The 24,877-nt window shown below is 34.6% G+C and overlaps 1 protein-coding gene across 1 annotated transcript in view; it reads right to left on the bottom strand.

Annotated features, from left to right (window-relative positions):
- The window catches only part of SHOC1 (shortage in chiasmata 1), an 80,983-nt gene extending 56,892 nt beyond the window's left edge, over positions 1-24,091 (bottom strand). The window contains exons 1-7 of the mRNA XM_055301551.1: positions 24,013-24,091; positions 18,139-18,226; positions 10,501-10,685; positions 3,341-3,503; positions 2,981-3,102; positions 1,495-1,635; positions 415-516 (exon numbers count right to left, since the gene is read on the bottom strand). Coding sequence (XP_055157526.1) covers positions 415-516; positions 1,495-1,635; positions 2,981-3,102; positions 3,341-3,503; positions 10,501-10,685; positions 18,139-18,226; positions 24,013-24,019 — 808 coding nt within the window. The 5' untranslated portion in view covers positions 24,020-24,091. The remainder of the gene's footprint in view (positions 1-414; positions 517-1,494; positions 1,636-2,980; positions 3,103-3,340; positions 3,504-10,500; positions 10,686-18,138; positions 18,227-24,012) is intronic.
- Positions 24,092-24,877: the final 786 nt, after the last annotated feature.

Raw genomic sequence — 24,877 nt, 5'->3', positions numbered from 1 at the left:
AAACCGCTGAGCCACCCGGGCTGCCCAGGATTGTTTTAATCGATTAAAAAGTTAAATTTACAAAAGCACAAAGGTCAGCAAGATTACTAATAATGAGGTAAAATATAAAATTTTATTTACTGAACTATAATAAGATTTCTGATTTAAATATTAATGCTATTTCCTCCGTTCCTCTTCCTCAGTCTTTGTAACTCTCTGTATATTATGCTGTTTTGATGCTAGAAGGATAATCGGTTAATGATAGTAACAAATGTAAATGGACAGAGAAGAGAAAAAATGACAACTTGGATTGCAATAATAAAATTTTAAACATGAAAACTGTCTCATAGTAGACCTTACATGTGAGTGTATTATACTTTTATATCACATATAGCTAACCGCTGATAAACTCAATGATTCATCCAAAATTTCTACCTGGTTCACTATACTCTGGTTCACAATGGCTTTGAATGGCCAAAATTTCTGTGGAGCTGCATTTTATATCCTCAATGTCACTTCCATGCTTGGCAGTACGATCTGAAAAGAAAAGTAAGAAAGACTACTATCAGCATAAGAACTACCACATCAGGTTTTTTGTAATGTTCGTTCCTCTGTGGCAATGACACCGTTTTACTTAGTATACTATCAGAGCCAACTGCAGGCTGGGAGTGGAACCTAACAGTCAGTCAATAAAGTCACTTGTCCTTTACGTTAGCACTCATGGATTTGTGTCCTGCTAATAAGCCAATGGGCCACCCTGCAGTTTTAAGCCCGGCTAAATTCTCAAGTTCTGGTATGAATTTGATTAACTTACTCAGGCTGATTTTTCATTCCCTTGCTTTGATTTGTAAGCTGATACTTGATCTAGTCTTGTCTGTAAGAATTCCTTCAAGTCTGTGATCTAGTAATGGGAAGCATCCCTGTTTTCAATGGATATCATAAATCTCCCTTCACTCCTCCCTAATATTATATATCTTTAATGATTTCAATTGGAATTTATAAAAGAGTAGTTAAATATCTGGGCTTAAATTGTCATCAGAAAAATTCAACAATATTGACAAAGTCTAACTGGGATAAAAAATATCTACATTTTAGGTTATGATTCTCCCAGTTACCTGATTCCATGAATCAGGATCTTACTCTGAGCTTCTCCATATCTAACTAAAGTCAGCATAGAAGTTGTTACTACTTTGTCATTGTTTATTAGAAAACAACTTTAAAAAATTAGTATAGTCATAGGTGATTTAGCTTTACTTGTATAATTATATTGAAATGGTTAATTTCAGAGATGTTTTAAGTTTGCAAGTGTATAAAGAGAAAGACAATGAGAAAAGAGTCTCACCAACAATAATTCTAAGATTTACCTGCAGAACACTTTTTAAAAATCTGGGAGTTCAAAATAAATAAATAAAAATCCGGAGGTTTTTTAAACAGGAAACAGTTTAGTCAAGTGCTTTTATAACAAACACTATTAAATAGTTTTTACAAGTAACGGATTTTTAAATTTATTCTCACCTCTTTTGAAAAGTTCATTTTCATCTGCATAATTTATTATTTCTGGAACTAAGTTTAATGATTCCTTCAGTTTGGGGAGTGATGGAATATCAGCTTCTTGTTTGGAGCTTGTAGATATTAAGAATTCACACTCAGACAAAATTGATGGCTGAAATAGTATAAGTAAAACAAGCTTTTAGGGAGGTTTTCCAGGTAAGTATTTCTGGACTCACAAACAGATATAATTTGTTTAATTGGTGTATCAAATTTTAACTAAATATTCAAAAATTTTAATGTTATTAAAACATCTTTTTAAAAAATAGAGGTATAGTAGCCAAAAATATACTACAAGCAATGTTCTGAGTAATGTCTTTTATGGCCACTGATTATACTAGTGATGTACAGTATTCTAGATGCAGAAATATCTTCTTTTGGCCTAATAACAAATTTCTAAACTTCTGAATTAAAAATAATCACTGTAGTAGATGAGAAATAGTGAACGGAGAGAAGTTAAAAGGGTAGATGAAATGGAATGGATCTTTGCTACATGTCATTAAATACACTTCTTTTTTATTCCTACAGAACAGGATTCTATGTGCACAATTCTCAGAGCTAATAGGTGAGGGATGGGGGGACTAGAAAAGAAGCTAATAAGTAAATTAATATTTTCACCATGTATATTAACATTTTTAATTGTAAGGAAACCCTTTCAATGCCTTATGATATCTGTATCTGTATCTATATTGACATTTCTATCTATATTCTTTGAATGTCTTAAGAAAAGCCCCAAATATGAAACATTTTCAGTTGTTTCAAAAAAATGTTTAATTTGTAAATGCATTGAATTTATATGGGCCTAGTTTTCCGAGTTTGTTAAATTGTAAAAAATTCTTTGCACTCTCAACTGCTAAAATTCTTTACATAATAATATCATAGTAACAATTTTGTGTCTATTGGAACTGTATGCTAAAAAAGAAGGGATGCCTTTGAGGAATTTGATCTTTAATATGTAATGATGCTATCTTCCTTATTAACCACAGGCAGCACCTAAAATGAAGTCTCAGATCATCTTTATTCTTACTACTTCAATGAGAAACTTCTCTGACATAGTGCTGTTTTGTGTGTAACTCACAAATCAAAATCAACATTTCTAGCTCTGGTTTCCAATTTTTTAATTAGAATATGACCACTTAATGTTCTATACCAGGTAGATTTATTAAAATCACTAAGAGATGTTTTTAAATTCACTATACCTCGGCTGCACAATATCAACCAAAATACATCTGAGTAGGACCCAGGCTCCAGGATTTTATTAAAACTCTCCAAGTAATTCCAATGTGCAACCACAGTTTAGAACCACTATCTTAAAGTAAATTTGACTCCATTACTGGTATATTTAACCTATTACCAAGTCTTTTTTAACTTGACAATAGTAGATAGTCAATGCATATTACTGAAATTTATAAAAGTGTGCTTTACCAACTTTTATAAAAATATTACCGAAAGCAAGTATTAGTTTTATTTAAACCTACTGTATCTTCTAGCTTTTCCTGACAAAAGTTCTCTTTATGCATGTAAAAATCTTCTTTCACAAGACTTTTCAAATCTCCTTGAAATGAGAAATGTTCCCTTAACAAAAAATAAAACATTAAATTAGTGTCTACTAAAAAAAAAGCAAGGTACATACTAAATGTAGCCAACCAAATTAAATAATAATTTAACACAATGATCAAAACTGGAATTGAAAAAAAAGAGAAAAACCTGGAATTAAGATAAATGATAAATATTATTATTGATAACATCTAGACTTGTGAGCATACAAAGATATTTTCTCCCTTAAAAATATTTGCATCAGACAATTAAGTACCTGAAGAAATTAGCTTCTGTGAAGATCTGTTCTTTGAAATCTAAAATGGGGTCCTTTATCAAAAATGGTTTTAGCCTACTCAACAGAGTATGCACAGTTGGTAGTTGACTTTTATATGTCATCAAGTTATTTACAAAAAGTATTTCTTCATCAATATATAAATCTGAAAAAAAGAAATGTAAAGGAATAAGAAAAAATCTAAAAGTTACACAAAGGGATTTAGTTAGTTACTCCAAGTATCCATTTAAACATCCTTTAAATTCTTTAATTCTTTATTGTATTGTGCATATAAAGCATGCAGCATAGGATTGGCATATAGGCAAAAGCTCAGTAAATTTTAGCATTACTTAGTACACTGACTAGTAACCAAACATCCTGAAAGAGTTGTAATGGCTTTTCTTTTCAACAAAGATTAATAATTGGTGGAAAATATCTTGCAGCCATATCCTCCAAAATAACCAGGGGTAGCCTAATCAGAGTTGTAAAGAAATAAAAGCATTTGACTTTTGTGGAACCTAGTCTTTTCTCTGCATCATTTTACCTCTTAAAATCTTGAATTCATCCCTAGAGGCTCAGAGATGTAGGGAAAGGAGATGGTCTACAAAACCTACAAATGAGATCAATTCAGATTCTATCACTGTAATGATTAAAAAATTGTTTCTGGTATAAAATAGAAATAAAATTTTCTTTGGCAATTGATTATAATGAAAGTAATATGGCAAAGTACTTGACAAGTGTGATACATCATATATTAGGAAACACTAATGCTAACAGTTAATTACTGGAATAAATTTCTCCCATCGATCTCCACCCTATTATGTTCAGGTTACTTTAGAATCTTAGCCAACTACGTCAGTGCTTTAACACTTTCTGAACCAAAGGGAGGAATGTAAAACCTGTTCCCATTCTACTATAAGCTCCTGAGTGGAAGGAAGAAAGGGAAAATAATAAGTTTAGATGAAGAGCTATTCAGAAAGCCAAACTCCCCAAAGCCAAAGCTACAAGGAAGCAGGAACAACAATCTCTTCTTCTGGGTAATAACCTTTCAGTTAAGTAAATTTAAAATGTCATGAGAGAGGAATAGCATGGAGTGATGACTCCCATGACCAACTACATCATTGACATGCATGTGTCTAATAAATATGTGGTGTTAAGCAGGCAGCCAGGAAACATCCCTTTGCCTGGTGTTACCTTGAAGTGCCAAAAGAGAATTTGTTCCATAAACTAGCCTCTTAAGAGATTACTTATCTGAACCTGCCAAGTTTCTGATAATTTAATGGCCAAGAGCTTCCCATAACAAATTTGGCATAGTTCTTTTATATACCAAAGAGAGCTAGCATCGATTCCATATCTAAACAGGGCTTATGTTTGACAATTAAAAATAGTTCATTTGTATATCCATTCTGATTACTGAAGTCGTATTAGTAGTAAAAATCCAAACAGCATTTGTTTATATCCCCAAGAGGTCCTCTAGCCATTTTCTCTTTCTAGATGAGTAGGCTCATCCTACTATTTCTGCAAGTCTATGGAAAGAAACATCTACCAGTTATGAGGTCTTATTTTCCAACCATTCATTTTTGATAGAGCCACTTGAGGGCAGCAACACACTACAACCAATGTTCTTTGTAACCACACAAAAGTTTTACGAAGGGTGCTACTTCCGTATATTCTTAAGGTTATACAACACTTCCTGGAGTCCTTACTTTATTATATCTCTTCTATACAGATATGAGAAGACTGTTTTCCTCTATTGTAAAGAAGCAAATATTTTGCTAGTTAACTATGAAAAGAAACAGTCAAGATCTACCTGATAGGACAGACAAGTTTATTCTTGCCGAAGATTCCTTTATCTACCTAGAAAACCCAAGATTACTAAATGAAAACAAATAAAGGAGTTCACTAGGTGCCTGATTAAAAAAAAATTAGAAAATCTCCGGTTTTCAAACGTATATAACCCTCCCCCCAATTAATGGAAAATTCATTCATAATGATAAGTATACAAACATCAAGAAATCAACGTAACAAAAATGTGCAGAAAGAATATGAAAGAAATTATAAAAGTTTAATGAGGACCATTTAAAAAATTGAATAAAAGTCAAGATAAATCATTTTCCTGGTTAGTAAGACTAATGGTAAAAAAAAAAAAAGTAAAAAATTTCAATGGCATTACAATTTCTCAAGAGATCTCTTTTGGAAATTAAAAAACTGATTTACTGAAAGTAAATCTAGAAGAATACATGAGAGTAGGAAAAAATTTAAAAACAAAAAATAAGATACTATTAATACATGTTATTATTATATATTAAATAATTAAAACTGTATGGTACAATAATAGACAAATTAATAGAACATAATATCCAGAAACACTCTAATGTGGGCAAGGATTTAGCATATTTTGTAAGTGGCATATCTAATCAGTAAAGAAAGGAAAGACTACGCCATAAATGATACCAAAATCTTAAGGAAAATCTTAAAGAAAACATGAATACATATTTTTCTAATTTTAGGAAGAATTTTCTAAGTATAAAAGCAATGAAAGAAACCTTAAAGGAAAACATTGATGGCCTGGTTAGTTTTAAATTAAATATACATTAAATATATCTTTGACATGTACAGATAAAATGTAAGAAGAGAAAAATAGATAAGCAAATCATTTCACAAAATAAAAATATGCAAATGTCCAGTAAAAATGAAAAATTTTTGTAGATTTTATTTATTATTTAGAGAGAGAATGAGACAGTGAGTGTGTGGGTGCATATGAGCTCAAGTAGGGGGAGCGGCAGAGGGAGAGGAGAGGGAGAGAATCTTGCAGACTCCCTGTCCAGCATGGAGCCCCATGCGGGGCTTGGTCTCAGGACTCTGGGATCATGACCCTAGCGAAAATCAAGAATTGCGCTCTCAACCTACTGAGCCACCTAGGTACCCCAAACATAAATAATTTTTAAAATCCAAGTAAAATATAATTCTGCCCATCACATTGATTAAAATGTATTAACATAATATCAGTAGTAAATATACCCAATGATGATAAGGCTAGTATGAATAGGATATTCTCATATCATGCTAGTGAGTGTATGGCTTAAAAAAATACTTATATTAAATAATTCCATTTCCATGAATTTACTCTACAGAAAGAATAGGAAATGGAAGCATACATTTATGTACATATTTGAAATTAAAAACATTAGTGTTCTCAAATTGGGGAATGTATGATACATAAGATTTAGAACTGCAGTCATTAAAAGAACAAAGAATGCTTTTGAAGCCAAGTGCAGGGTGAAATGTTCTCAAGATAATGTTAACAATTAAAAATAATATAATGCAGACACAATATGATCCCAATAGAAAAACGATTTATGTTTAGATTAAAGGTTTGGAAGTTTTTAATAAGGGACATTCTTCATATTTAGGATGTAGCTATCTTTTTTTTTTAAAGATTTATTTATTTATTTTTATTTATGATAGACAGCGAGAGAGAGAGAAAGAGGCAGAGACACAGGAGGAGGGAGAAGCGGGCTCCATGCTGGGAGCCCGACGTGGGACTCGATCCCGGGACTCCAGGATCACGCCCTGGGCCAAAGGCAGGCGCCAAACCACTGTGCCACCCAGGGATCCCCAGGATGTAGCTATCTTAACAGATGTAGGAAACATTAATAAAATTCAGTCCTATTTCATGATCAAAAACTCTTAGCAAACTCAATACAGAAAGAGCTTCTTCAACCCAATAAAGTAAATTCTTCCAACATTTAACCATTGAAACTGACATAGGCATTGTAAATGATTCACCACTGAAATGATATTTACACATCATTTTTAATGATGAAACTTTAAAGTATTTCCTTTACTGTCAAGAATGAGATGAGGATGGTAACATCACTGTTTCTATTAAACAATGTCCTGGAGGTCCTAGTCAGCACAATAAGACAAAAAAAAAAAAAAGATAAATGTTGTAAAGGAAGACACAGATGGGCAACAAAATCACTGTCTTAGAGGTATCTGTACTCCCATTGCAGCATTATTTACAACAGCCAAGGTGTGGAAACCATATGAGGGTCTGTCCACAGATAAGTGGATAAAGAAAATGTGTTTTTTTTTTTTAAATTTTTTATTTATTTATTTATGATAGTCACACACAGAGAGAGAGGCAGAGATATAGGCAGAGGGAGAAGCAGGCTCCATGCACCGGGAGCCTGACGTGGGATTCGATCCTGGGTCTCCAGGATCGCGCCCTGAGCCAAAGGCAGGCGCTAAACCGCTGCGCCACCCAGGGATCCCAAGAAAATGTGTTTTAAAGAAAACAATTGGTAAAGAAAATATTGTTTTCTTTAAAATGTGTTTTATACACACAGATTTAAGAAAATACTGTTTGATCTTATAAAAGAAGGAAATCCTGATATTTGCATTATGGATGAACATGGAGGATATTTTGCTAAGTGGAATAAGCCAGGCAGAGAATAGCAAATACTGCATGATATCACTTGTATGTGGAATAAAAAAGAAAAGTAGAACTCATGAAAACAGAGTAGAATTGTGGTTGCCAAGGCCTGGGACTGGGCTGTGGGGAAATAGGAAAGGTTAGTAAAACAGTACAAACTTCTAGTTAGAAGATGAATAAAGTGTGAGGATCTGATGTATAAAACAGTAACTATAGTTGATACTATGCAGTGTATAACTGAAATTTGCTAAGAAAATAGAACTTAAGTGTTCTTACAAAAAAAAAGAAAGTAAATATGTGAAGTGATGGATGTGTTAATTCAATGATGGGAATCTTTTATGATGTATATATATTAAATTATCACATTCTACACTTTAAATACATTTTAAAAACAGAAAAAAAACATGTGGGTAGTTGATGAAGTCAGAGGACTGCTGCTTTTTATTACAAATTTTGAGTAACTATTTGATTCTCTAAACTGTCTGCATGTACAATTTTTTTTAAAGCAAAAATAGAGATGCCTGGGTGGTACAGTCAGTTAAGGATCTGATTCTTGGTTTCAGCTTAAGTTGTGATCTCAGGGTAGTGGGATTGAGCCTTGCAACGGGCTCCACACTCAGCCCAGAATCTGCCTGATTCTCTCTGCCCCTCTCCTCTTTCTCTCTCAATCTCTCTGTTAAATAAATAAGGACATCTTTAAAAAAATAATAAAAATAAAATTAAATTTAAAATAAAGCTACATTTGCATTTGCTTATATATTGCTAGGACATCTGAAATGATATTCATAAAATAATTACATTTATTGACAAATAATATGTGAGTGTTGTAGGAATATTAGTATATATCAACACACCAACAATAAAAGAAAATTACCCACTGTTTTTGTCTTAAAGAAACATATGTTTTGACATTAACATATAATTTGGTAATTAACTACATTTAAGACAAAATTTATAGTATCAGTTGAATTTCAAAACAGAATGCATTCCTTTTGATTTAAACAATGAGACCAAAATATCTATAAATCTGGCAGCAATCAATATAGCTGCAAAGATAATAAATGAAATTGGCAAATCTAAATTTATAAAATGATGTCTAATGACACAGGACCCCTAAGGCAATATAGGATATGGATAATTTATATGTATTTGGAAACCCAAGCATATTTTCATTCACTGAATAGTAGTTTAGGAAGTTTCTGACTCTGGTTCATGACAGATATCATGAAGTTTACTAATAATGGCTTCTAGTTTTCCACATTAATAATAATAGCTATGTTTGGATATCTGTCATTTTTTTTACAAACTATCTCATTACGTGTACAAATATACTAGTTGATCCCCACAAGTATTTTTATAAGAAATTAGAAGAATAAGTTAAAAGATATTATAGAAGAAATTTGAAAACCATACAAATTTTTTTTAAGATTTTATTTATTTATTCATGCGAGACACTGAGAGAGAGGTAGAGACACAGACAGAAGGAGAAGGAGGCTCACTGCAGGGAGCCCAATGTGGGACTCCATCCCACAATTCTGGGATCATGCCCTGAGCCGAAGGCAGACACTCAACTGCTGAGCCACCCAGGCGTCCCCAAAACCATAAAATTTTTAACAGCTGTCTTCAAATTACACCACTTTTAAAGTGGAGATTTAGACTATCTTCAAATCTTTTGACTCCAAATTCAGATTATTCCTAAAATATCATGTTCTAAAGTTTAGTCTTTATTCTTTTTGAAAGATTTTGTTTATTTTGAGAGAGAGAGAGAGACTGTGTGCATGAATGAGTGGGGGGGGGGTCTCGGGGAGGAGGGGAGCGAGGGAAGAGGAAGAGGAAGAGGGAGAGAAGCAAACTCCCTGTTGAGCACAGAGCCAGACCTAGGGCTCCATCTCACAACCTCAAGATCGAGAGAGTTGGATGCTCAACTAACTGAGCTACCTGGGTGCCCCTCAAGTTTAGTCTTGAATGCAAATCTCTCACACTCTTTCATCTTTAACTAACAGGGATCTAACTAAATCATCACATACCTATTTGCCAACAGTAAAAATTTTATACACAACTTATGTATTTACATAAAAACAGCAGTAAAAGAACCGTTATTATATATATCATCTATTAAGTTATTGTAGCTCACACTATAGCATATCTTAAACTTTAAGTCTTAAAGGTAGTTCTCGCAAGTTTTACACTATTGGAAGAATTCAGCACCCTCAAGGAAGATGAAAATTTGGAATATAGTTTGGATAAAATGTACTTTAATTATTAATTATGGTAAACTTGTAAAAACGAGGTAAGTTTCCTGATGTAATACTGCAACTAATGCATCTGTACTTTGAATTATGGTTTCATATCAATTAGATGAGACTGAAAATCTTGAGCATATTTTAGAAAATAAAATACAGCCATCATTTAATAATCTACTATTTTAATGTTATAACAGATTGCTGTCATCAGATCTGGTTATAGTAATATGGTGTGAGCACAGTATGATCAAATCTCTGAGGCTATTTTGATGTCCAGGACACAGAAACTCCAAAAACAATCAAATTCACACACACAAAAATATTTTCCTAATGTGGCAAAGCTTAGAATTATAATTTTGCAGGTGGATACCCTTAAAAAATAGAAAAATTAAAAATCCAATAAAACAAAAACACTCATCAAAATGAAAATCTGTATGTTAGTAAGAAATGTTTTATAACAATAGAAATAACAAATGTCTCACCTTTGTTCTGTGTTTGAAGTGTTGAACATTTTTCTAAACCGCCAATAGGTGTAAAGACTTCATTATAGTCCGTATCAGTATATAAACTGGCTTCCTCTATTTCGATTGGAGAGTTTGGGTTTGAACTTGGAACAATTTCCTCAAACCCATGGTCAATCTCGGTCATCACTCCTGTAACTGTTTTTCTATGACATTATAAAATTACTGATTTTATGATGTCCCATTTTAAAATATCTTTATTAACAAATAGTATATGTTCATTGTAGAAAAATTACAATATTCTAACAGATACAGAGAAAAGTTAGCCCCAACACTTGAGACAAATTAAAAAAATACGCACTTTCTCAATTAGTTTTGGATATTTTTAAACAAAAATGGATTCATATATATAGTATTATAAAACCTGCCGTTTCTGGTAAACAATAAAACACGAGTACATTTATATGTTAATCAATGTACATTCACTTCATTTTTGATGGATGAACAAGATCCCACTGTATCGGTAAGCCATAATTCACTCAAACAGTCCCTATTGTTGGCAATTTAAATTTGTTGTAATTGCTTGCCATTATACTGCAAGGGATATGTTTGTGCCTTTGCCTGTTTTCTCAAAATATGTTTCCTAAAAACAGAAATGAAGAGGTTAAAGGTATACAGATTTTTAGACTTTGCCATGCATTGTCAAGTTTTCCTTATGTTGGATTTTCAATGTTTGCTTTTCCACATCATTATCCAACCTTTTATATTCTGTTCTTCAACCTGGGAACGTCATCTTCATGCCTGAACTAAGCTCGCTTGCTCTCTGCTTCTGGTTGGGTTCAGCCAATAGGAAGTATTGGCAGGAGATCAAAGGTGGGAAGAGAGACAAGTTGGGATATTATTGTTCCCAAATCCTTTTCTCCTGGGCCACAATTTGGAAGTGGCTGCATTCTTGTACCATCAATTACATCTCATGTCAGGCAGCCACTCTCCTACAGCTAGCCATAGTTCTTACTGAGTTGATTACTGCTCAGTCCCCTTGCTCCTTCAAGCTTAGAGTGTTAACAACATCCTGGTGTTGCTGATCATGGGCAATTTTTTGGCTCCCTTGACCTTGCCCTTTCCTTGCCTGTTTCCTGATTCATCCAGGTATATCTACCACTGTCTGTAACATTGGGATATTTGGACTTATAAGAGATCTTTTAAATGAATTTTCTAACAAATAAATATATTACTTGCAATTTAACTACACATTCTAGTATGCCTTTTTCCTCCTGATATCCTAGAATATTTTAGCCTCAATAATTACCTACACAGACTGAAAGAACCAAAATCAATGCAATTCCCCAATGTAACTGGAGAAAAGTATGTTGTATCTTCAAATTATTGATAGAAAAAATCTCTAAATTTCTCCTTTACTCTTTAACACAATATAAGGAACAAGCTCACCCAGGTCCATATTATTCATAAGACCATTGATTCCTGTGTGAATATTTATAGACTTTTAAATTGTAGCATTTAGATTGTAATTATCTTTTTTTTTGTTTTAAATGCTACTAATAGGATCAGTAATTTGTAATAATCATTGATACTACATTTTTAAGAAAATCCAGTCAGTTCTCTCCTCTTAGATATAAATGTTCTATGAAGAAAAGTTATTTCCTGGATTTTCTCCTACCTCCATGTCCAATATCATCTGTTCGTTGTTCACTGACATCTCCTCCTCCGCCTACACTGTAGATACTGATATTTCACCGGCTTCTAATCTAAATGATGTTTGCTTTCTTTCCATATCATTCTATTTGGGTAAATTCACTCCAATTCACTAATTCCTTAACTTAAAAGAAATATGAACTGAGTATCCACAGTGTGCTAATACCATTTTAGGCACTGAGAATGTAGTAGTAGAATTCCAAATAAAATTCTTACCCTCATGAAGCTAACCTGTTAATGGGATGAGAGACAAACAAATAACATAATGTCAGGTGGTGAACACTGTTATGAATAAAATAAAATATTATGGCATCAAGTAAGAACCAGATTGTTGGTAAGAGGTCTATTAGAGGGTAGTTAGTGAACAGGCAGCTGAGGAGCTGATAATTCCACAGCTACCTGAATAATGGCAGGGAATGAGCTATACAAAGGCCTAAAGTGGAGTAATAGGGTTGGCATAGTCTAAGAAAAGCAGAAAGGTCAGGGTGACTGAAACAGAGTAAATTTAGATAGGTAGGCAGGGACTACATCATGTTGGGCATTATAATACTGGTAAGAACTTTAGATTTTATTCAATGTGCAATGGGATACTTTCAGTAGGTTATAACAGAGACAGTTCATGATCTGATTTGTGTCTAAAAAAAAAAATTCCAGGTAAACTCTTTAAAGAAAATAGAGGAATAAATCCTCGTGACTTAGGCAAAGCCTCTTAGATATGATGCTAAAAGCTGAAGTGACAAAAGAAAAAACAGATAAATTGGACTTCATCAAAATTTTTTAAAAATTGTGCTTCAAAGGATACTAAGTGAAAAGACAATCCACAGAAGAAAATATTTGTAAATCATGTATCTAATAAGGGACTTGTATCTAGACTATATAATAAACTCTTCAAATTCAATTATAAAAAGACACATAAGCCAAATGGAAAATGGGCAAAGGATTTGAATAAACATTTTCTTGAAGAAGATAAACTAAAAGTCAAATTACATAAAAAGATGCTAAACATCATTAGCCATGAGGGAAATGCAAATCCAAACTATAATGACATATAATGAACCACCCATTAGGATGGCTATAATAAAAAAGACAGAAAATAACAAGTGTTGGCAAGGATGTAAATAAATTATAACCTTCATACACTGCCTGTGGAAATGCAAGATGGTACAGCTGCTTAGAAAATAATTTGGCAATTCCTCAAACAGTTAAATACTGAGTTACCAATATAATCTAGTAATTCTACTACTAGAGAAATGAAATCATATGTATGCACAAAAACTTACCCCCAAATATTTACAGCAGCATTACTCATACTAGCCAAAAACTGAAAACAACCTAAATGTCCATCAACTATGGACATGGATAAATATGTTTTTAAATATGGACATGGATAAAATGGATAAATAAAATATGCTATGTCCACACAATGGAATATTATTTGGCCATTAAAAAAACCCAAAGTGTTGATACACGTTATTACACAATTGAACCTTGAAAACATTATGCTAAGTGAAAGAAACCAGTCAAAGGAGATCCCACATTGTAAGCGTCATGTTGTGTTTTATAATAAGAAATATATATATGGTCTTCATCCCAATTTCTGGCAAGGAACTCCTAAAGCCCTTGGAATTTCCTAATGGTGTATTTGGTTATGTTAATGAGGTGACTTTTGGAAAACCTCTCTGTTGCCCAGAGAACCAACCATGTGATCAGAGGGCTGGAATTTCAGCCCCATCCCTCTGACTTCCAGAGAGGAGAGAAAGGCTGGAGCCTGAATCAACTGTCAATGGCCTATGACTGAATCAATCATGTGCATGTAATGAAGCCTTCATTAGAACACAAAGGGATGGGGTTCAGAGAGCTTCTGGGTTGGTGAACATAGGGAAATGCTGAGAGAGTGGTGTGAAGACAAAGGGTATGGAAACTCCATGCCTCTTTCCCATACCTTGCCCTATGCATCTCTTCCATCCGGTTGTTCCTGAGTTATATACTTTTAAAATCATCTGGCAATCCAGTAAATAAAATATTTCTGTGAATTCTGTGAGTCTGTCTAGCAAGTTGATCAAATCTAAGGAGTTATTACTGGAACCTCCAATCTATAGCAGGTGGGTCATAACCTGTTTGCAAGTGGATTCTAAAGTAGGGTGAAAGAGGAGGCAGTCTTGTAGGACTGAGACCTTAACAGATGGTATCTGATGGTATCTCTGGGTAGATAGTGTCAGACTTGGGTTAACTGCAGGATACCCAGTCGACGTCAGAGCATTGCTTGTTGTTTGGGGAAACTACACTCCCTCCCTATACTAGAACTGGTGTATGATTTTAATTCAATTCCATTTATATGAAATGTCCAGAATAGGCAAATCTAGAGAAGCAGAAAGTAGACTGGTAGTTGCCTGTCCGGAGGAGGAGAAAAAAATGGTGAGTGGATGTTAATAGGTATAAGATTTCTTTTTGTGTTGATGAAAATGCACTAAAATTGATTGTGGTGATAACTGCACAACTCTGTCAATAAACTAAAAACCACTGAATTGGACATTTTAAATGGGTGAATTATATGGTTATGAATCATATTTCAAGAAATCTGAAACATAAACCAAACATAGAGTAAGTATAGGGTTTGAAGCCAGACAGACTAGGATTTTAGTATTTTTTTTTGGGGGGGGGTTGAGTATTTAAAGAGCTCCAACTATTGACTGTGGGCAAGTTATTTAATGAGTCTCAGTTTCTCATATTTCTCATATTACTATTGGGATAGTAATATCCACCTCACATAATAGTTACAAGGTGTACAGAAAATAAATATATGTGCAATTCTCTGCATTCAATTGCATTCATCTGAATACAACAAGACAAGGAATAGGGAATATTGTTACACAGTTTTCCTCTTACTCTACTTGGCTATGTGCTCTCTCCTGGAAGCTAGGCAGTTTATTGCATGGTTCTCCCTGATGTTTTTGCATTTTGCCCTTGTCTCCATAGTTTGATAGCCTCAACCCCTTCTTTATCCTGTCCATCAAGCTAAAAGGAGTGCTATATTTATTCTAATATGTATTTATTAGGAATTTAACATGTCTTTAAACTATGCTGGTGAAGGTTTTTTTGTTTATTTTTCCTTTGCTGGTGCTTTTTAAAAAATTAGAATAGTTATTTTCATTGGTGCTCTGTTGCAAGTTTTGCAACTTTGACTACAGCAGCTAATTTTCTTGTATGTCCTGTTATTTTTAGTGTGTAATTTTGCAGAACATAAGCTTTCTTAGGAAGAAATGGCAGTAAATGCCCATATATGTTAAAACATAGTACACCAACAAATTAATAAAAGAATTGAGGCCTTCTAATCAATATTAAGTAACAAAAACAGAAACAAGGAACGAAGAGAGGTGAGAATGAGAGGAAAAGCAAGATTTAGGAACTCTAGTTAGTGTTAATGATCAGAATGTTTATTCCTAAAGTCCATTAGGTAACAAAATTGCAGTAGCAGAATTATTTCAAATTAAATTTTAACATGAGGAATCTCTGTATTTTCTGCTCAATTTTGCTGTGAACCAACACTTCTTTAAAAATAAAGTCTATTAAAAATTAAATCTTACTGTACGAGACAAAATTAAAATTAATAATAGCTTAAACATACATACAAAGTGGAGTTGAGAAGTCCATGGCTAGTAAAGCAGTTTGCAGTGTGTTAGAGACTAAAGCTCCTTTGTCCCATTCTTTGACTCATACATTTAGTTCTTGTTAGTATAGTCCAAGCTGATTGCTGGAGTCAGTCATCTCTAGTTCAGTGTTGGGAAGGAGAGAAGTGAAGGAGAAAAACATGCTGCTTCCTTTAAGGACATTTCCCAGAAATTGCATAAGCCTCTTTTGCTTAATATCCCATTGGGAAGAATTTAGTTGCATGGCTATGCTTAGTTATAGGGAAGCTGAGAAATGTAAATGTGATCTAGGTGGTGCCACAGGTCCACCTTCTTTGCCGGGGGCTCTATCTTGGTACTGCAAAATGAAGGGAAGGTCAGATAAGATCAGGTGTCCATTCTTTCAAGACCTCCCATTTCTCCTATACATGAATCTTGTGTGAGTCAGTAGCTAGATCATTGCCTTCTTGAGGACTTACTGCGTATTTTTGCTCTATGCCTTCAGACATGCTGTTTCCTTTGCCTAAAATATTTTCTTTCAAGCTAGTTTCTCCTTCAATGTCCAATTTGATTGAAAAGCTCAATTTCTACCTTTTTTTTAAAAAGATTTTATTTATTTATTTGAGAGAAAGAGAGGGAGAGAGAGATACAACACAACACAAATGCATAGAGAGAGAAACCAGAGGGAGGGGTAGAGGGAGAAGCAGACTCCTCACTGGGCAAGAAGCCCAGGCTCGGGGCTCAATCCCAGGCAGACGCTTAACCTTTTACTGAGCCACCCAGGGGCCCCTCAATTCCTACTTCTTGATAAAGCTGATCTTTCCTGCTTATAAATGCACAGTCCCACCAATCTAATTCATGGGGTAAAGAGATCTTAGAGATCATCTTTTTTCTTGTTTATTTAGGTAGGTTCCTGGGCCAGCATATCAGCGCATCTAGGAGCACACAACAAGAGCAGATTCTGGGGTGCCTGGTTGGCTTAGCCAGTTAAGCGTCTAACTCTTGATCTCAGCTCAGGTTATGATCTCAAGCCCTGTGTTGGGTTCCAAGCTGGTCATGAAGACTACTTAATTAAAAAAAAAAAAAAAGTACACAATCTCAGGCCCCAACACAGGCCAACTGAATCAGGATCTCCATTTTTAATATGGTCATCAGGTGATTCATATGCCCATTAAAGTTTGAGGAACACTGATCCAGTATCATTATACTGATAGAGTGAAGTCAGAGAGAGAAAATGACTTGTCAAGTAGATACTACTTGACATTTCAAATCAAGACCTGAAATCCACATTTTTTAATTAATGGAGCAGAACTCTTTTCAGTATGCCTTCCTGCTTCCTCATCGCTCAGTTTAGTTACGCAATAAATACTTTGTGTTGGCCTAATGCCTTGTGATTAGACTTTATGATAGTCATCTTATCATTTAATTCTTAAATGATTAATTTTTTATGTCTATATATTATCTTCCTAACCTGACTTTTAAATTCCTAGGTGTTGGAAATGGTATATTAGGCTTCTTTGTATTTTGAATTGGGACACATTTAAATTGGTTATTTCTTTCCAGCACAACTAAGGACAACTTAAATTACTAAAGCCTGGAAATGTGAATAATACCTAAATCCTTCTTGGGTCTCATCGACACTCTTTGTACAAAATGAAGCAACAGAGTAAATTACCTTTGCACTGAAATCTCTAATTTATATCTATATTAACAATGTAGACTGGGTTAGATATTCTTCCTTATATTATGCTGTGTTCCTATTTCTCTCATTGTATTTTCTTGTAATTATTTATTTATAAATCTCTACTCCCTATTTTCTTCTGTTCTTTGAGAGTAGAGACTGTGTCTTATTTATTTGTGTATCCTGTATCCAGCATACAGGATTGTATATAATAAATATTTGGTGAATGACTGAACTAATAATCTTCTGACAAAGTATGTTAGCAAATAGCCTTGAAATTGCACTTATACTCAGGAAAAAAAGACTGATTTTAGTATGAAGTATCCTATAGACACATTCTACAAGAAGTATAATAACATATTTGCTTTGTTTCTGTGTGTGTTTTATAACACAAATGCATAGAGAACAGTTAATATGTGATAAATGAGGGAAAAATAAAAGGGGTATAAATCACGTATATTAACCTGTTTTTTTGTGTTCAGATTAGGGCTTTTTCTTCAGATGAAAGAATAAAATAAAAAAAATAAAGAATAAAATCTGTGAGGATACAAAGGAAAGGATCTTCTCTCTTTATATGTCTGGAGAACTTACTGTTTCCCTCCTAAATGTAAAGAGGAAATTGAGGTTAAGGACACATACTTCTCTAGGAACTCCTCCACAAAGAGACTTGCTTTCCATTGATCCAAGACTGAGGTATCTGTCATTCCCCACACTGAAACAGCTGAAACTAGAAAGAAGAATGGTAAACATTAGCTTCTAGAATTTTCTTTTGCACTTAATACCAGGAAGCCAAACATGAACCTTTTACATTATCTTTATTTGCTCACAAATGTACTTTTCCCAAAATTATACCAGATTCCAAATGTTTAAATAATCTTTCTCATTATCACAATTCACCCTTGTCAAAACTCCTTAACTATAATCAGAACAATATTACCTGAACATATCATCCTCATTTTTACAGCCTCTCTTTTGCTTATACAGCACTACCATTTAGAAAGTCCTGTTCAACAGCTCATATTATTCCTGATAAAGCTTTTATAATTAACCATTTCATCTTGTTCTGATATATTTTCCTTGAAGGGCCATAATTATCAGTAGCACTCACTCTGGTACATAATCATACAAAGCACATTTTTAAATTTATCTATAGTTTCTCTCTCAAATTAGACCTTTGGTTCCTTAAGAGAGAGAGAGAGAGAGATCATGTCATATATTAACATCAGAAGAAGCAACTGAGTGAAGTTAAGAGTCAAAGGATATGTATTCAACCACCAATGTTACTTCTTACTAGTTTTGTAATCTTGAACAAATCACTTAACATCTGAGTCTGTGTGTCATTGAAAAAAAAATACATAAGTTTAATGGTTATGAGTACAGGTTCTGGAGTCACCCTGATTACATTTTAATACTTGTATTGCTACTTATTAAGTGTTTGATCTTGAGTAAACCTCTTAACCACTTTGTACCTCAGTTTCCTTATCTACAAATTAGGAATAATACTAATGGCCTTTTTCTAGTATTGCAAAGATTAAATGTGATGAGACATAAAAATTGCTTAGAACAGGGCCTTGTATATTAAAAATAAATTTTGGCTCTTAATACTATTATTGTTTTTAAAAAGAGAAAAAGAAATAGGACAAAATGATAAACTCATTTTTCCTTCTGTTTATTTATTTTTCCTTCTGTAGTTTTAGCTAGGAGTTTGATGAAAGCTATTCTTTATCTTTTTTCCAATCTAATTAAGATTCATTCCATTTTTACAATATTCATTGTAAAATGAAGATATTCGTCCCTTCCGTCCTTCCTTCCGTCCTTCCTTCCTTCCTTCCTTCCTTCCTTCCTTCCTTCCTCTCTCTCTCTCTCTCTCTTACAGTTTAGTTTCCATAGCCAGTCCCATAATCACGCCCTTACAAAGACACTTGATTCCCTTGCCTCTCTTTCCCTTGTACTAACTTAGGAAAACTCCGACTCTCTACTTGTGTACATACACTAGAACAGCTGAAAATTATGGGGGAAAAAGATCATCCAGTCATGCTGAACGAACCAATTTCATATTATGACCATAAATTTCAAATGGGCACCAAACATTGATAGATGATAATAGTACACCTTCCCAACCAAACTGGCTTTCTCCTTTTTTTTCCCCCAAAGATTTTATTTACTTACGTTGAGAAAGAGAGAAAGGGGAGGGGAAGGTGCACAGGGAGGGGAAGGTGCAGAGGGAGAAGCAGACTCTGTGCCAAGTGTAGGGCTCCATCCCAGTACCCTGAAATCATGACCTGAGCTGAAATCAAGAGTCTGATGTTTGACTGAGCCACCCAGGTGTCCCCTGGCTTTCTCATTCTTTAAGACAATGATATAACACTTTCACCTCTCAAATTTTCAATACTCCTCCCCCTAACCATTCTCAGTCCAGGGCCTTGACTTCACATAGAAAATTGATACAGAGAGTTACCTCATCTTCTACCACCAATTTTACCATCTCACTGGCTTAATTACCTACAAACCCTGCCTTCCTATCTATTGTAATGGAAAAAATATTCTGGCTTTTATTTATACCAAGGCCTCCAGTTGTGCTCTTGATACTATCTCCTTTTACTGTTATCCTTTTTCTTTCCTACATCATCATTTTCTCTCTTTATATCAAGATGATTTCCACTGGCAAACATTTTATAGTCTCTTTCCTTATCACATTTTTTAAATCACACATCTGAAGAAAGAAAACTTTTATTGCATTTCTCTCCTCAGCTAGTATCTCATTTTCTATTTTCATAGCAAAATTGCTCAAAAGAGTTGCCTATATTCACCATCTCACACCTGACATCTCATTTTTTTTAGCTCAACACATTCCAATTAGGCCTCCATACCAAATATTCCAGTGAAACGTCTCCAAGGTCATTAATGACCTACATTTAGTCAAGCTAATTAATGGTCAACTCACTATTCTCATCTTACTTGATATTTTAACAGGGACTAATGCTTTTGACCATTTTTTCTTTGCAACACTTTTTTCTTTAGAATTCTATAATACTACACTCATCTGTTTTTTCTGTCTCACTTGTCTTCTTATCTGGAGTGTTCTAGGGCTCTGTCCTAGGCTCTCTGCCCTATACATACTCATGCTCTTAGTGACTTCATCCACTTCCATAAGTTTATGTGCAATCCATATATGATTACTCCAATTTGAAACTCCAGTTGTGCTTAAGATTTATATAGTAAATTGCCTCCTTGATGTCTTCATTCAGATGCCTAAATAAGCATTTTGACTTGGCCAAAGCAGAGCTATTGACTCTAGCCACAAATTGGCTTTCCATGAGCCTTTCCTTATCTTAGAAAATAGCACTGAGGGCAGCCCGGGTGGCTCAGCGGTTTAGCGCCGCCTTCGGCCCAGGGTGTGATCCTGGAGACCTGGGATCAAGTCCCGCGTGGGGCTCCCTGCATGGAGCCTGCTTCTCCCTCTGCCCGTGTCTCTGCCCCTCTCTCTCTCCCCCTGTGTCTCTCATGAATAAATAAAATCTTAAAAAAAATAAAGAAAATAGCACTGCCATCCACCCAGTTGCTCAGGTCCAAAACCTAGAAGAAATTCTTTATTGTTCTATTTTTTCTTTAACTCTCTCACTGTTGGCTGGACCTCTAAAATAATCGCAATTCAACCACTCCTTACGCCTCCATTAATATAAACCTAATTCAAGCTACTATCATCTTTTATGTAAAGTGTAGATTCACTTAGCAATCTAGATTTTGAATCAATACATAGCTTTCTGATTGATTTTACCATTTCTACTCTTGTCTCCCAATCCCACCCTTCTATACTCCAGACAACCAGAATGATTTTTCCAAAGCATATATCAGGTTATGTCACTCCCTGTCTAAAAACTGTCCAATGATTTGTCACATTAGCTATAATATAGACAAATAAACTCCATATTATGGCATTCAGTACCTCATATCTTTCAGAAGCTACCTACTTCTTAGATATCCTGTTTTCATTAATCTGTCTGATGGCCTAATTTTCTGGTCCTTACACTCATCAACTTTATTCCTGAGTCAGAAACTTTGCATTTGCTTAAAAGGCTTTACCCCCATATTGTTTTATGGTTGTTGCCTTCTCCTCATTCAGATCTTTTTTTTTTTTAAATTTATTATTATTTTTTTATTTATGATAGTCACACAGAATGAGAGAGAGAGAGGCAGAGACACAGGCAGAGGGAGAAGCAGGCTCCATGCACCAGAAGCCTGACGTGGGATTCGATCCTGGGTCTCCAGGATCGCGCCCTGGGCCAAAGGCGGGCGCCAAACCGCTGTGCCACCCAGGGATCCCTCCTCATTCAGATCTTAACTTAAATGTCCACCTCCTTCCCTAAGCATCTTAGGAATCAGTGCTCCTTACTAAATTTCGTATCACATTACCCTACTGTCTTTTCTACACATTTATTAATACCAGACATTAGCTTCTATATTTAATGGTTTTATTGCTATATCTTTCTTTCAGTCTGAAAACCCACTGAGGGAAGGAACTACTTCTGTCTTTTTAGTAACTGTCCTTAGCACCTATAACATGCCTGGTACATAATACATGCTAAATAAGTGTTGCTAACTAACTTGACTCCTCTATGGAAGCTACTTCTTTCTTAAATCCATGACATGATAAGAGCAAAACATATATTTTGTACATATGCATTTAAAAATAGTTTTATTTGCAGTGTATCATAACATTTTAAAGTAGCTCTCCTACAGTTGAGTAAGATCCTATTATAACACCATAAACGTTTACAATGCTAGAATATTTTAAGACTTCATCATCTACATATATTTTATTTGTTCTATTCATATCTAGTATAAAAGCTTCCCAATTCCCTACTTTGTCACCTATATTCTGTCATAAAAATATTAATTTGTAACCTTCTTAGAGTTCTGATATGAATAAACACAACACAATTAAGAAGAAAATCACACTTTCTTAATAATTTACTGTGCTAAACTCTGACATCACTTTTTAAAAAAAATTATTTACTTATTCATAGACACACACACACACACACACACACACACACACACAGAGGCAGGCAGAGACACAGGCAGAGGGAGAAGCAGGCTCCATGCAGGGAGCCTGACATGGGACTCGATCCCGGGTCTCCAGAATCACGCCTTGGACCGAAGGCAGCACTAAACCGCTGAGCCACCCAGGCTGCTCTGACATCACTTTTATTTTTTTTTTAATTTTTTAAAAAAAATTTTTTTTAATTTATTTATGATAGTCACAGAGAGAGAGAGAGAGAGAGAGAGAGAGAGAGAGAGAGAGAGAGGCAGAGACATAGGCAGAGGGAGAAGCAGGCCCCATCACCGGGAGCCTGACGTGGGATTCGATCCTGGGTCTCCAGGATCACGCCCTGGGCCAAAGGCAGGCGCCAAACCGCTGCGCCACCCAGGGATCCCTGACATCACTTTTAAAAAGCTTCTGCACAGCAAAAGAAACAGTCAACAAAACTACAAGACAACCTACAGAATGGGAGAAGATATTTGCAAATGACGTATCAGATAAAGGGCTAGTATCCAAGATCTATAAAGAACTTATTAACTCAACAGCAAAGAAACAAACAATCCAATCATGAAATGGGCAAAAGACATGAACAGAAATTTCACCAAAGAAGACATAGACATGGCCAACAAGCACATGAGAAAATGCTCTGCGTCACTGGCCATCAGGGAAATACAAATCAAAACCACAATGAGATGCCACCTCACACCAGTGAGAATGGTGAAAACAACACATGTTGGAGAGGATGGGGAGAAAGGGGAACCCTCTTGCACTGTTGGTGGGAATGTGAACTGGTGCAGCCACTCTGGAAAACTGTGTGGAGGTTCCTCAAAGAGTTAAAAATAGAGCTACCCTATGACCCAGCAACTGCACTGCTGGGGGTTTACCCCAAAGATACAGATGCAGTGAAATGCCGGGACACCTGTACCCCAATGTTTATAGCAGCAATGTCCACAATAGCCAAACTGTGGAAGGAGCCTCGGTGTCCATCGAAAAATAAAGAAGATGTGGTCTCTGTATACAATGGAATATCACTCAGCCATTAGAGACGACAAATACCCACCATTTGCTTCAACGTGGATGGAACTGGAGGGTATTATGCTGAGTGAAGTAAGTCAATCGGAGAAGAACAAACATTATATGGTCTCCCTCATATGGGGAATATAAAAAATAGTAAAAGAGATTAAAGGGGAAAGGAGAGAAAATGAGTGGGAAATATCAGAGAGGGAGACAGAACATGAGAGACACCTAACTCTGGGAAATGAACAAGGGGTGGTGGAAGGGGTGATGGGTGGGGAGATAGGGTGACTGGGTGATGGGCACTGAGGGGGACACTTGATGGGATGGGCACTGGGTGTTGTACTATATGTTGGCAAACTGAACTCCAATAAAAAAGTATACAAAAAAATAAAAATAAATATTTGAAAAATAAAATTAAATACATTTTTTGAGAAATAAAAAATAAAACTTACTTCTCATCCATGGCCTCCTAAACTTATCATCAATAACTTCTCCATAATAATTTTTGTCTTGATATAAACATGAAGGGATTCGAAGCAGTAAGGCATCTCTGTGAAACTTCTTTCTAACTACAGTCTGTGTAAGAAAGTAAGATTATAAAATCATTTAATACATTCATCAGCTTTAACTATCAATATTCAGAATATTAAAATTCTGTTCTTTTAAATTTATATTATTTTTATCTGAAGGTAATACCTGCTTATTACAAAATATAAAATAACACAGAACATGTAACTGAGAAAGTCAAGGTCCCTAGTAATATTGGTAATAGTTTGGCATATTTTCCACCAACATTTTTTCTAGGCTAGGCTAAAATGTGTGTGTGTGTGCGCGTTTGACGAAAGTGAGATCACACCATTTATATAGTATGCCATTTAGCAATATGCTTTTTTTCACTTAACAGTATAACACAGCTGTCTTGATTTTGTTTTCTATGTCTTTGCATTATTAAACTTGTGACAACCAGCAAATAATTTTCTAACTTAAAAAAAATCAACAAATAGAACTATTTCTTCAAGCTCATCATCTATGGTGTGCTTCTGAAAAATGCCCTGCTATTCTTCTCAGATTATCAAAACCTTATTTATCAAGAAAAAAAATCCTATTTAATCTTTCAAGGTCCATCTTAAGCAATATCTCCTCTATGAAGCTTTTCCTCAGTGACTCTCAACTTCCCATAAAATTCGTTATTCTATATATTTTGACAAATGATAGTTTCTTGGGAAACTAGTTTATGTTTGCTGAAGGTGTTATACATATTAAATAAGAGGTCTTAACTAACCAAGAATAAATTGTACAAAGAAAGAAAAGATAAGT

Source organism: Nyctereutes procyonoides, unplaced genomic scaffold (genome assembly GCF_905146905.1).
Source record: "Nyctereutes procyonoides isolate TBG_1078 unplaced genomic scaffold, NYPRO_anot_genome, whole genome shotgun sequence".
Taxonomy (NCBI): Eukaryota; Metazoa; Chordata; class Mammalia; order Carnivora; family Canidae; genus Nyctereutes; species Nyctereutes procyonoides.
This window is presented reverse-complemented; position numbering and strand designations above follow the sequence as displayed.